General features: G+C 51.7%; 1 protein-coding gene across 1 annotated transcript in view; it reads left to right on the top strand.

Moving 5' to 3' along the window:
• The window catches only part of Usp11 (ubiquitin specific peptidase 11), a 32123-nt gene extending 29690 nt beyond the window's left edge, over positions 1 to 2433 (top strand). Inside the window, exons 14-17 of the mRNA XM_050160846.1 lie at positions 390 to 539; positions 625 to 740; positions 1097 to 1185; positions 1823 to 2433. Of these exons, the coding sequence (XP_050016803.1) occupies positions 390 to 539; positions 625 to 740; positions 1097 to 1185; positions 1823 to 1954 (487 nt within the window). The 3' untranslated portion in view covers positions 1955 to 2433. The remainder of the gene's footprint in view (positions 1 to 389; positions 540 to 624; positions 741 to 1096; positions 1186 to 1822) is intronic.
• Positions 2434 to 14655: the final 12222 nt, after the last annotated feature.

Here is a 14655-nt window from a genome sequence, read left to right as displayed (position 1 = left end):
GGGGGGGGGGCTGGAGAGATGGCTCACAACCATCTGTCATGGGGTCTGGTGCCCTCTTCTGGCGTGCAGGCATACACACAGACAGAATATTGTCTATACAATAAATAAATATAAAAGAGAATTAGAATATTGTATACATAAATAAATATAAAAAGAATTAGAATATTGTATACATAACAAATAAATATAAAAATAAATATAAAAGAGAATTAGAATATTATATATAATAAATAAATATAAAAAATAATTAGAATACTGTATACACAATAAATAATAAAAATAAAATAAAAGAAGCAATCCATGCCTACAGTCTTTTAGTGAAGCTGTCACAAGGCTCGAGGCAGGTGCTTATGTTCATTCCTGACTTGGGTTCTGGGTTCCATTGCTAGGTTCTGCTCCTCCTGTCAGCAGCACCAGCTGGCCACCAAGAAGCTGGACCTCTGGATGCTGCCCGAAGTCCTCATCATCCACCTGAAGCGCTTTTCCTTTTCCAAATTATCTCGGGAGAAGCTGGACACCCTGGTGCAGTTTCCTATCCGGTCGGGACCCTCGGCTGAAAAGGCTGAGTCCCCCCTGGGTGCTGGGAGCTGAGTCCACCCATACTGACTATCTTCTCATCCACAGGGATCTGGATTTCTCTGAGTTTGTCATCCAACCCAAAAACGACTCGGCTCCGGACCTGTACAAATACGATCTCATCGCGGTTTCCAACCACTATGGTGGCATGCGCGACGGACACTGTATGTGCCACTCTGTGGGCGGGAACGTGTCCTGGGGCGTCTAAACTAGGGCTCGGGAGGGACCCACTGTGTGACTAAAATTATCAAGGCAGGGGGGGTATAAAAGTAGATGTGGAGGGGCTGGAGACGTGACTCAGAGGTTAAGAGCGCTGGCTGCTCTTCCAAAGGTCCTGAGTTCAATTCCCAACAACCACATGATGGCTCACAACCATCTGTACTGAGGTATGGTGCCTTCTTCTGGCCTGCAGGCATATACGTGTATACATAATAAATAAATTAATTAAAAAAAAGTAGATGTGGACACCCCAGAGACCAAGAAAGGTGGTATGGATGAATGACTTTTTTGTTTATTTCAGATACAACATTCGCCTGCAACAAGGACAGCGGCCAGTGGCACTACTTTGATGACAACAGTGTGTCACCTGTCAATGAGAATCAGATTGAGGTACAGCTTCTGTATCCCCACTTGTGCCCCCCGCCCCCCTTTTTTGGTTTTTCTTTCTTTTTTTAAATTTTTTAAAATATTTATTTATTATGTATACAATATTCTGTCTGTGTGTATGCCTGCAGGCCAGAAGAGGGCACCATTACAGATGGTTGTGAGCCACCATGTGGTTGCTGGGAATTGAACTCAGGACCACCACTGAGCCACTTCTCCAGCCCCGGCCCTTTTTGGTTTTTCGAGACAGGGTTTCTCTGTGGTTTTGGAGCCTGTCCTGGAACTAGCTCTTGTAGACCAGGCTGGTCTCGAACTCACAGAGATCTGCCTGCCTCTGCCTCCCAAGTGCTGGGATTAAAGGCGTGAGCCACCACGGCCTGGCCTTGCCCCCTTTTCTTTTTTTAAATGTAATTATTTATTATGTATACAACATTCTGCCTCCATGTGTGCCTGCAGGACAGAGCAAGGCACCAGACCTCAGTACAGATGGTTGTGAGCCACCATGTGGTTACCGGGAGTCAAACTCAGGACCTCGGGAAGAGCAGCCAGTGCTCTAACCGCTGAGCCATCTCTCCAACCCCCTCGACCCCTTTTCTCTTACTCCCTTCTGACATCTAAACTGACCCATGTCCTCTTCCCACAGTCCAAGGCGGCCTATGTCTTGTTCTACCAACGCCAGGATGTGGCTCGCCGCCAGTCCCGGACCGTCTCCTCTGGCATCCCGACGTCGGTCTCGGGTTTGACACCCAACCCTGAAGTCATGGATGTTAACTAAGGGGTCCTGGAACAACCACAGATAAGGAAGTCCCTTCCATAGTCTACCCCTCCTCTTACCTGTGTTCATCACCCCCCAAGCATTGCAGGCTTAGTCCGTGGCTACTGTTTTCTTGTCCCGCTGTCAGCACTGACTTTCCTCTTTAGTCTTATTTATTTTACCCCTCCCCATCTTTTCCTCACCCCAAAGTGTTCAAACCGTATTAAAGGAAAAAAAAAAAGCAAGGAATAAATTTCCGCGGCTAACAAACAACAACGCGCGCCGGCGCGGACCGGTTTTCCCCGCTTCCCCTGTGTACAGCACTGACTTTTCCTCTTTAATCTTATTTATGTGACCCCTTCCCCTCTTTTCCTCACCCCAAAGTGTTCTTAGTGGCTGAGAATGGGGGTTCACATGGACACAGAGTGTATTTTCTTATCGATATCGTATACCTTCTGCTATGTGTTAAATAGACATAAAAAGCTCCAGTCGGTCCCATGCTTAGCGGTGTCATTTTTTCTTCTTCCCTACGTAATTACCACATGCTAGTCATAGGTCTTGGTTCTGTGTACTTATTGAAGATCAGGTGTGGTGTGTGGTTGATGGTGTTTTTGAGTGGGTACAGAAGTAAAGGAACGGCTTTGGTTCTTTCAGCTTATCGGTGTATCTGTATATTTGTCTAGATTTTTTTAAATATTTATTTATTGTTGAAATAGGAGCAGCGGGGCTGCGTCCCCAGCATCCCGGCCGCCTGCTAGCTCATGCCCGAAATAACAACACACAAACTGTATTCATTTACGAACTGCTTGGCCCATGAACTCTAGCCCTTACAGGCTAATTCTCTCACCTGGACTAGCCCATTTCTAATGTGTGTAAGCACCCCAAGGTGCGCTTACGGGAAGATTCTAGCCTCTGTCCATCCTGGATCAGAGCTGCCTGGGAGAGCTGAGCATGGCGTCTCTGCTCGAGAGAGCAGAGCTGTCCGGTCCCTCTGGAAGCAGAGCAGAGTCTGACCTCACTTCCTCTTCCGCCCAGCATCCTATTCTGTTTATTCCTCCCACCTATGTTCTAAGCTATGAGGCCAAGCAGTTGGTTTATTATAATTAGCCAATTACCTTCCTCCATCAATTTATTTATTTATTATGTATACAATATTCTAATTCTTTTTTATATTTATTTATTATGTATACAATATTCTAATTCTCTTTTATATTTATTTATTATATATACAGTATTCTAATTCTCTTTTATATTTATTTATTTATTTTAGATTCATTTATTTATTTTAAATATTTATTTTAGTTTTATTTATTTATTTATTATGTATACAATATTCTGTCTGTGTGTATGCCTGAAGGCCAGAAGAGGGCACCAGACCCCATTACAGATGGTTGTGAGCCACCATGTGGTTGCTGGGACTCAAACTCGGGACCTTTGGAAGAGCAGGCAATGCTCTTAACCACTGAGCCATCTCTCCAGCCCTCTATTTGTCTAGATTTTTAAGCTGAAGATCTTTTGAGGGATCCGAGATACTGAGGATACGAAGTGACAGGCATAGCTGCAGGCAGACAACATTGGGAACTTAAAGATACTCACCCGACCACCACTCAGGTCCAAAAAAGGAAAGGAAATTAACGTAATTTCCAGCCCCTCTCCTCTACCTACAGTGGTGGGGATTGAAAGCCTAGGGGTGGGCGAGGGAGTGTTGAAACCATCTCATATACCCCAGGTGCTGCACTAAATTCTTCCTGGTGCTGTGCTGAATCACCCAGGTGCTGGGTGCTGCGCTGCGTTCCCATCCCAGGTGCTGTGCTCAATCTTCCTGCCCCGTGGGTGTTGCGCTGAGTCCCCGCCAGGTGCTACACTAAGTCTTCCTGACTTGTGGGTGCTATGCTGAGTCCTCTTTGGTGATGGGTGCTGCGCTGAGTCCTCTCTCATTATGTAGCTAAGGATGATTTTGAACTGTTCTTCCGAGAGAGGGACATCGGGATTAACACGCAACACAACTTCAGGTTCTGCAGACAGGAGAGGCCAAACCAGCAAAAGCAGGAAGCTCATCACCATAACTCAATGGCTTAGGGGTAAACATCCTTAGAAACATTGCTGAAAACAGATTGTTCCTGTTTTTGTTCCTGTTTTCAACCATCCGCAAGAGTGCAAAACAGGGGGCTGGAGAGATGGCTCAGAGGTTAAGAGTTCGAGTCCCAGCAACCACATGGTGGCTCACAACCATCTGTAATGAGATCTGGTGCCCTCTTCTGGTTTGCAGACATGCACACAGACAGAATATTGTATACATAATAAATAAAATAAATATATAAAAAAAGAAAAAATCATTTAAAAAAATTTCCCTATCTTCCTCCCCCTGGAATATTTTGTTAGCCGTGGAGCGGGAAGGAATTCCAGCACAAATCAACTTCTTCAGGCTTTTCTCCCTTCCCAGACACAAACCTGCAGTTTTCTAGGAATCCCGCCTGAGGCCCCACTCACTGGGAAAGGCTGCAGACAGCAATCTAGTACTTTTTCCTTTATCAGATTGTAGTTCCACCTGGGGCATCTCTGGAGCCACCTCGCACACAGACCTCTCTCATCGAAGGAGGTGGGGTGTTTTGGGAGATGGCTCAGTGGATAAGTGTGTTATCTGTTTGAGCCCAAGGACCCAGTTTCGATGTCTGGAATTTGAGAAATTCGTGTAAAAAGCTGGAGAAGGCAGAGTGCGTCTACAGCCCCAACCTCTAGGCAAAATGGAAACGAAAGTGTGACCTGGAAGCTGCTGGGCTCTCTAGCCTGGAGTACGTCTCCAGCATGGTAGCAGAAACAAAGATAGACCTTTAAGGAGTTCAGGATAGAGACTGGATATTAAACGCTTTGCAGGGGGCTGGAGAGATGGCTCAGAGGTTAGGAGCACTGCCTGCTCTTCCCAAGGTCCTGAGTTCAATTCCCAGCAACCACATGGTGGCTCACAACCATCTGTAATGAGGTCTGGTGCCCTCTTCTAGCCTGCAGGCGTACACACAGACAGAATATTGTATACATAATAAATATTAAAAAAATATTATCCTCTTGAGCGTTTGAAACCATCTTGGCCTACCTAGTCAGATTCAGGCTAGCCTAAGCTATATAGCGTAAAGTTGTCTCAAAAAGGATGCTGGTATAGGGGTGCATACCTGTAATTCGCCACTTGGAAGGCCAAAGCAGGAGGATGACACAAATTAAAGATTAGTCCAGGCCAACTAAATCTGCAAAGTGAACCCTGTCTCGACAAAGCCCAAGACAATGCAAAGACAAATATCAAAGTCTATTGTGAAATATTATTTTAACTGGGCAAATATGGCGCTGTAGGAAATCCTACAGCCAGTAGCCTTTGAGTTACCCCCTTCCCTGGGGCCTGGCCTCTTATACTATTTATGCCAATGTAAAGCCTGCGTCTGGCCCTCTTTTCCTCTGTTGGAAGGGAGAACAGGAACTGAATCCCGCAGCCGTGAAGGAACAAGAGGCTCCCTTCCTCCAACAATGTTACATTTGTTCATGTTGCAGAGTGTTACTCTAACTGGGCAAAGCTGTGCTACATTTGTTTACTTTTTTTTTTTATTTATTAGAAGACACCATAGGACCTGCGGGTCCCAGATCAGAAGCAGACAGAGGGGAATAGAGGTCCTGAGAAAACACCACAGGTCCTGCAGGTCCCTGAGCAGCAGGCAGTGGGTACCATGACAACACCACAGATCCTGCGGGTCCCTGAGCAGCCTGCAGCAGGCAATGGGTCCCAAGACGACACCACTGGCCTTGCGGGTTTCTGAGCAGTGGCAGGCAGATGGCAGTGAGTCCCGGACCAATAGGAAAGGTCACGAGGGTTTCTGAGCAGCAGCAGGCTGGGGGCAGTGTGTTCTGCGATGACAACACAGGTCCTCCAGGTGCCTGCGGGTCCCTCTGCAGCTGCATCAGGGGGCAGTGATTCCAGAGACAACACCACAGGTCCTGCAGGACTTTGGGTAGTGGCAGGCAGGGTGCCCGAGACGACACCACGGGACTTGTGGGTCCCAGAACAGCGGCAGGCAGGAGGCAGGGGGTTCAAGACTCAGGGACCCGCAGTACTTGGAGGATATGTGGCATCGTCTGTGGACACACTGCCCTCTGCAGTCTGCTCAGGGACTCGCAAGACATGTGGTGTAGATTCAGGACCCCCTGTCTCCTCCCTGCTGCTACTCATGGAAGCGCAAAACCTGTGATGTCATCTAAATCCCACCTGCCCCCTTCCTGCTCAGGAAGCTGCAGGACCTGTGGAGTTGAACAGGATCCACTGGCCCCTGCCTATCGCTGCTCAGGGACCTGCAGGACCTGTGCTGTTGTCTAAGAATCCCCTGTCTGCCCCTGTTCTGGGAACAGCAGGACCTGTGCTGTAGTCTAGGAACCCACTGCACCCTGCAGGCTACTCAGGGACCCGCTGGTCCTGTGGGATTGTCTTGGGACTCCTGCCCACTGCAGACTTCTAAAGAACCTGCAGGACCTGTGTTTTTTGTCAGGACTCACTTCCTGCTGCGTGTTTTTCATGACACACTGCCTTCTGCCTTCCTCTGCTCAGGTACCTGCAGGACATGTGGTGTCGTCTAGGGACCTACTGACCCCGGCCTGCTGCTTCTCAGGGACCCTCAGGACCTGGGTTGTCACCTTGGGACCCATTGTTCCCTGCCTGCCACTGGTCAGGGACCCTCAGGACCTGTGTTGTGTCTAGGACACGCTGTCCCATGCCGGCCACTGTTCAGGGACCCTCAGGACTTATCATGTCATTTCTGGATCCTCTGGCCCCTGCTCTGGGACCTGAAATGCCTGTGGTGTTGTCTTGGGACCCCGTGCAGTCTGCAGGCTTCTAAGGGACCCACAGGACCACTGTTGTCCTCTTGAAACCTATTGGCCCCTGCCTGCCTCTGCTCGGGGAACCACAGGCCCTGTGGTGTCATCTCAGGATTCCCTGCCCCCTGTAGGCTACTCAGAGACCCCTTAGGACCTATGCTGTCTCCTCTGGAAACCCTGTCAGGCAAAGCTCAGGGATCCGAAGTCCTGTGCTATTGTCTCAGGTCCCACTACCCCCTGCCTGCCACTGCTCAGGGACCCGCAGAAACTGTGTTGTTGTCTCTGGAGCCACTGTCCACAGCAGGCTGACTTGCGGGACCTCTGGTGTTGTCTCGGGACACACTACCCCTCCCTGGCACAGCTTAGGGACCCGCAGTACCTGTCTGATGTTTCTGGTACCCTGCTGCCTGCTCAGGGACCTGCAGGACCTGAGGTTTTGTCTTGGGACCCATAGCCTGTGACTTGTCAGGGAACAGCAGGACCTGTGGTGTTGTCCTGAACCCCTCTGCCCCCTGCCTGCTGCTGCTCAGGGACCTGCAGACCTTTGGTGTCATCTCGGTACCCTCTGCCTGGCTCATCTCAGGGACCCGAAGGACCTGTAGTGTTGTATCAGGACCCACTGCCCCCTGCCTGCTGCTGCTCAAGCATCTGCAGGACATATGGTGCCCATAACTTCCTGCCTGCAGATGCTGAGGAACCTGTACAACCTGTGGTGTTGTCTCAGGACTCACTTCCTACTGTCTGCTGCTCAGGAACCTTCAGGACCTGTGTTGTTACCTTGGGACACACTGTCCACTTCCTGCCACTGGTCAAGGAGCCGTAGAACCTATTGTGTCATCTTGGGACCCATTGCCACCTTCCTGTCACTGCTCAGGGACCCGCAGGACCTGTGTTGTTGTCTTGGAACACTCTGCCCTCTGCTGCTCAGGGACCTGTAGAACCTGTGTTGTCATCTTAGGACCCACTGTCCACTGACTGCCTCTGCTCAGGGACCTGTAGGACCTACTGTGTCGTCTCTGGACCCATTGCCACCTGCCCGCCAGTGATCAGGGACCAGCAGAACCTGTGCCTGTCATCTTAAGACCACCTGCCCCCTGCCTGCCGCTGCTCAGGGACCAATAGGAGCTTTGGTGTCGTCTCGGGGACCATTGCCCCCTTACTGCCACCTGTTCAGGGACTTGCAAGTCATCTTGGTACCTACTGGCCCCTGCCTGCCACTGCTAAAGGACCACAAGGACCTGTGGTGTTTCCTCAGGTCCCCCTGCCCCTGCAGGCTGCTCAGGACCTCAGGACTGTGGTGTTGTCTCAGAACCCACTGGCCTCTTCCTGTCGCTGGTCAGGGACCTGCAAAACCTGTGCTGTCGTCCCATGACCCACTGTCGCCTGCCTGCCAACGCTCAGGGACCTGCAGGACCTGTGATGTTTTCTTTGGACCCACTTCTTGCTGCTACTCAAGGACATGCAGTAACTGTGGTGTTCTCTCAGGACCAAAAGCCCAGTGCCTGCCACTGCTCAGGGAACTGTAGGACTTGTGGTGTCGTTAGGATTCACTACCCCCTGCCTGCAGCCACTCAGTGAACTATAGGACCGTGGTGTTGTCTCGGGACCCACCGCCCCCTGCCTCCCACTGCTCAGGGACCCAAAGGACTTGTGGTGTCTTCTCGGGACCCACTGCCCCCAGCCTCTGAGACACTGCTGGCAGGGGGCAATGATCCCTGAAATGATACCACAGTACCTGTGGTTCCCTGAGCAGTGGCAGGCAGTAGGCAGTGTGTCCCGAGATGACAACCCAGGTCCTGAGGCTCCCTGAGCAGTGGCAGATGGGGACAGTGTGTCCTGAGATGACACCCTAGGTCCAGCGGGTCCCTGAGCAGCAGCATCCGTAAGCACCCTCAGGGGGCACTGGATCCTGATGCGGCAGCACAGGTTTTGATCGGCCCTAGGCAGCGGCAGATAGGGGTCCCGTGACGACACCACAGGTCATGCTGGTCTCTGAGCAAAAGCAGGCAGGAGACAGTGGACTGGAGATGACTACACAGGATCTACGGGTCCCTGAGCAGCAGCTGGCTTGGGGCGGGTGGTCCCGAGGCGACACCACAGGTGCAGCGGGTCGCTGACCAGTGGCAGGTAGGGGGCAGTGTGACCCAAGATGATCGCACAGGTCCTGTGGGTGTCTGAGCAGGCAGCAGGGGGTTCAGAGACAACAGCACAGGTTCTGCAAGTCCCTGAGCAGCAGCAGGCAGTGCCGTAGGCCCTGAGGGTCCATGAGCAGCGGCAGGCAGGGGGCTGTGGCTCCCAAGACAACACCACAGATCTCAGAGGTCCCTGATCGGCTACAGGCAGGGGGCGGTGCGTCCTGAGAAGACACCCCATTTCCTGCACATCTCTGAGCTGCAGCAGTCAGGGGCCAGTGTGTCCTGTGGGACCCAGAGCAGTGGCAGGCAGAGGGCAGTTTGTCCAGAGACAGCACCACAGGTCCTGCAGGTTCCTGAGCGGACTGCAAGATGCAGTGGGTCCCTAGACGACGGCACAGGTCCTGCAGTTTCAAGTGCAGCCTACAGAGGGTAGTGGGTCTCAAGACAACAGCACAGGTCTTGTGGGTCCCTGAGCAGTGGCAGGCAGGATGTCCTGAGAGGACAGAACAGGTCCTGCGACTCCCTGAGCAACCCGCAGGGGGCAGTGGTTCCAGAGCCTACATCGCAGGTCCTGCAAGTCCCTGAGAAGCCTGCAAGGGGGCAGTGGGCCCCGAGCAGTGGTAGGTAGGCAGGGTGTCCCAAAATGACAAGAAAGATCCTGCGTGTCCCTGATCAGCAGCAGTCAAGGGGTCTTGAGACGACACCACAGGTCCTGCTTGTTACAGAGCAGCAGCAGACCACAAGATGACACCGCATGTCCTGCAGATCCTTGAGCAGTGGCAGGCAGGAAGCAGGGGGTTCAAGACTCAGACCTGGAGGACCTGTGGCATCGTCTGTGGACACACTGCCCTCTGCAGGCTGCTCAGGGACTCGCAAGACATGTGGTGTAGATTTGGGACCCACTGCCCTCTCCCTGCTGCTGCTGCTTATGGAAGCGCAAAACCTGTGATGTCATCTAAATCCCACCTGCCCCCTTCCTGCCATTGCTCTGGAACCTGCAGGACCTGTGCTGTTGTCTCAGGACCCCCTGCCCTCTGCAGGCTTCTAAGTGACCCGCAGGACCAGTGGTGTCGTCATGGGACCCATTGCCCCTCTGTCTGCCGCTGCTCAGGGATCCACAGGACCTGTGCTTTCGTCTAAACATCCCGTGTCTGCCACTGCTCAGGGAGCCTCAGGCCCTGTGGAGTCATCTTGGGACCCACTGCCCCCTTCCCGCTGCTCCTAAGGGACACACAGACCTGTGGAGTCATCTCGGGACGTGCTGCACCCTGCCTGCCACTGCTGAGGGACCCGCACTACCCCAAGGTCCTGTGCTGTAGTCTGGGGACTCCCTGTCCCCTGAAGGCTGCTGAGGGACCCACTGGCCCCTGCCTGCTACCGCTCAGGGACCAGTAGGACGTGTGGTGTTGTCTCGGGACCCACTGAAACCTGCCTGACGCTGTTCACCTCAGGACCTGTGCTGTCGTCTCTGGACCCACAGCCCCTACCTGCCTCTGCTGTCGTCAGGACTCACTGGCCCCTTCCTGCAGCCACTCAGTGAAGTATGGGAAAAGTGGTGTTGTCTTGGGACCCACTGTCCCCCGCCTGCCGCTGCTGAGGGACCCTCAGAACAAGTGGTGTTGTCTCGGTACCCCCTGATCACAGGAGGCTGCTCATGGACCCGCAGGACTTAGTGTGTTGTCTCAGAACCCGCTGCCCCCTGCCTGTCATGTCATCTTGGGACCCACTGACGCCTACCTGCCACTGATCAGGGATCCGCATAACCTGTGGTGTGTCTCAGGACACACTGCCCTCTGCACGCTGCTCAGGGACTCGCAAGACGTGAGGTGCCATCTCAGGACCCACTGCCCCCTGCCTGCCACTGCTCAGGAACCAATATGACCTTTGGAGTCATCTCGGGTCCCATTGCCCCCAGCCTGCCACCTGTTCAGGGACCCAAAGGACCTGTGGTGTCTTCTAGGTACCCACTGCGTTCTGCAGTGTGTCCCAGAAACAATACCGCAGTACCTGTGGTTCCCTGAGCAGCAGTAGGCAGTGGGTATTGTGTCCTCAATGACACCCTAGGTCTGGATGGTCCCTGAGCAGCGGCAGGCTGGAGGCAGTGGACCGGAGATGACTGCACAGGTCCTGCACGTGTCTGAGCAGGCGGCCGAGGGCAGTGGGTCCCGAGATGATATGACAGGTCCTTTGGATCCCTGAGCAGTGACAAGCAGGGGACAGAGGTCCCGAGATGACAGGTCCTGCGGATCCCTGAGAAGTGTCAGGTAGGGGGCAGTCAGTCCAGAGAAAACAAGACAGGTCTTGCAGGTCCCTGAGCAGTGGCAGGAAGCATAAAGTGAGTCCCGAGACAACACCACACGTCCTAAAGGGCCCTCAGCAGCAGAAGGCAGAGGGCAGTGGGTCCTGAGATGATATCACTGGTCCTGCAGGTCCCTGTCTAGCACCAGGCAGTGGGTTCTGAGACTAAAGCACAGGACCTGCAGGTGCCTAAGCAGCAGCAGGCAAGGGGCAGTGGGTCCTGCGACAGTACCAAAGGTCCAGCACATCCCTGAGCAGCTGCAGGCAGGGTGCAGCAGTGCGTCCCGAGACGACAGCACAGATCCTGCGGATTCCTGAACCGTGGCAGACAGAGTGTCCCGAGAAGATAGCACAGGTCCTGCGGGTCCCTGAGCAGAGGCTGGAGGAGAACGGTCGGTGATGGCGGCGGTCACAGCGGACTTAGCTGCAGCTGCCACCCCGGCCTCCGCTGAGGACGGAGAGAGACAGCGTGAGGCCATGCCAGGCCTGGACGAACAGTGGCGCCAAGTCGAGAATGGGCGAGAGCGTCCACTGCGAGCTGGCGAAAGCTGGTGAGGCTGGGCTTCCACGAAGCCTTGGCCAAGGGGACCGTGGGGGCGTTTATATCCGCGGGGTACGAAGAAGCGGTGCGAGGCAGGGAAGGGGCTGGTGGGCAGGCGGAGGTAAGGGGCGTGGGGGTGCTAGTGAATGAACCCCAGCGTTTGGGGAAGAGGCGGGGCGGAGGGAAAGGCCTCGGAGGCAGGGGGACGACAGCATCTTCTGGGGGCGGGTGAGGGGACTGCGGCTTGGAGCCTTTCTGGGCTCCGGCCTTGGCTGGGGGCGTGGCGTGGGTTACGTAACGTTGCGTCGCCTGGGAAGCAGCCGAGCTCCGTGGCGTCAGCAGAAGAGCAACTGCCTAGCCTATAGCTGGGGCCGAGGGGCCGAGGGGCCGAGGGGCCGAGGGCGGGGCTGGGGCCCGAGGGGCTCCCAATTTACTCAGGAGCTCTCGTCTTTTTCTACTTCCCATGTAGATTAGATCTATGTATGTCTCTCTTAAGGTCCTCATTGTTATCTAGGTTCTCTGGGATTGTGATTTATAGGTTGGCTTTCTTTGCTTTATGTTTAAAAACACTTATGACTGGCTTCGTGGGAGCCTAGGCAGTTTGGTGGATGCTCACCTTACTAGACCTGCATGGAGGTGGGTGGTCCTTGGACTTCCCACAGGGCAGGGATCCCTGTTTGCTCTTTGGGTTGTTGTGGGTGGGGGTCTTGATTGGGGAGGGGGAGGGAAAGGGGAGGCGGTGGCGGAGAAGAGACAGAAATCTTTAATAAATAAATAAATAAGTAAAAAACCCACAAAACTAAACTAAAAAAATAAAATAAAATAAAAATCACTTATGAGTACATGTGATAATTGTCTTTCTGTATCTGTGTTACCTCACTCAAAATAATGTTTGCACTCATCATTCTTTATGACAAAACTGCCATTGTTTCTATGAATGACATCAAATTTCAAATTTCTGTCATGTACATGTACCGTATTTTTTAATCCATTTATTTGTTGGTGAGAATCTAGGCTGATTCCATATCCTGGAATTGTGAGAAGGGCTGCAATCAACATAACTGTGCAAGCATCTGTAGGACACTGACCTTGAGTCCTTTGAGTATATAATTGGATCGCATGGTATATTTAGTTTCAGGTGGCTGAAGAAGTTCTGCACTGATGTCCATAGTGAATATACAAGTTTACATTCCCACCAGTAGTAACCAAGGGTTCCTCAGTCCCCACATCCTTACCAGTATCTTGTTTTCTTAGTAGAGAACATTCTCACTGTGGTAAAATCCAATTTCAAAGTAGTATTAATTTGCATTATTCTTCTTTTGAGACAATTCTATTGAATTTATTAGCCTATTTCTTGATTTAAAAGATTTACTTTTATTTTTATAACTTTTGAAAGATTAAATTTTTTTTTCTTTTTGAGACAGGGTTTCTCTGTGGCTTTGGAGCCTGTCCTGGAACTAGCTCTTGTAGACCAGGCTGCTCTTGAACTCACAGAGATCCACCTGCCTCTGCCTCACGAGTTCTGGGATTAAAGGCGTGCGCCACCACCGCCCAGCCAACTTTTTAAGTTTTGGAGTACATGAATATTTAGCTTGCCATGTATGCATGTGCACCGTGTGCATGCTTGGTGCCTGTTGAAACCAGAAAAGGATTCATATGTCTTGGACCTAGAGTTACAGACAGTTGTGACCACCATGTGTGTGCTGAAAACTGAACCCAGGTCCTCTTCAAAATCAACAAGTTTTCTTTCGAGCCCTCTCTCCAGGGCCCAAAATTTGTGGTTCTTTGTACATTGTAGATGTTAGTTCTTTGTCATTGTCAATAAAATTATTTCAGTTCTTTTGTATTTTTTAAACTTGCTTTACAGAGATAGATGGTTCTGAGATTAAAAGCACTGACTGCTTTTCCAGAGGACCCTGATTTTATTCTCAACACCCCAATGTGATGTGGGAGTTATTTCTTTCTAATCTGTTGCTTTCATTGGTTAATTAATAAAGAAACTGCCTAGGTCCATTTGATAGGCCAGCCGTTAGGTGGGTGGAGTAAACAGAACAGAATGCTGGGAGAAAGAAGCGGGATCAGGTAGTCGCCATGATTCTCCCACTCCAGACAGACACAGGTTAAGATCTTTCCTGGTAAGCCAGCTCGTGGTGCTACACAGAATATTAAAAATGAGTTAGATCAATATGTAAGAGCTAGCCTATAAGAGGCTGGAACTAATGGGCCAGACAGTGTTTAAAAGAATACAGTTTCCATGTAATTATTTCGGGTATAAAGCTAGCCGTGCGGGCGGCCGGGTGCCAGGAACATAAGCCCGCCGCTCATCATTATACCACCAATGGTGCCTCAGTACAGCCTGTAACTACAGCACTAAGGGATCTTGCTGCGAACTCCCTGACCAGCAGGAAGGAACAGCCACCAGATGAGGATTCTTCCCAAATCACGCTTTATTGGAGCCTCTTGGTTAAAGAGAGAGCAGGAAGCAAGGGGCCCTGAGCTCTGAGCTGTAGCTGCTTATCTAGGGAGTCTGCCTAACAACCTTTGATACTTTGATACTTTAACTGCTTTTCTGGAGACCCACCGGCTGGAAAGAAAGCAGGGAAACATCCCTGTCAATTACAGACCACAAGGAAGTTCCCCTGCCGGTCAGGGGAAGTGTGGGCAGCTAGATCACAACAACTCATCCTGTTTTCTAGTGGAAGAACTGCAACCTTTATTATGGTATCAAGCGAGGCCGGGGCCAAATGCCATCTTGTAATGGCAGCCATTCAAATCGGCTCCCTGCAGTTCCCCCTTTTTGTTTTTCTCTGTAGGCCAGTGAGAAGGTCTTACTCCCGTTCAGGTCCTCACCTCATGATGCGAGGACCGATCAAAGGAGGCCTAAAACTCCTGGTACT

The sequence above is a fragment of the Alexandromys fortis genome, unplaced genomic scaffold, assembly GCF_014885135.2.
Source record: "Alexandromys fortis isolate MF-2015 unplaced genomic scaffold, M_Fortis_MF-2015_v1.1 scaffold_83, whole genome shotgun sequence".
In the NCBI taxonomy this organism is placed as follows: Eukaryota; Metazoa; Chordata; class Mammalia; order Rodentia; family Cricetidae; genus Alexandromys; species Alexandromys fortis.
Note: the sequence above shows the minus strand (reverse complement) of the source record. Positions and strands in the feature narration are given on the sequence as shown.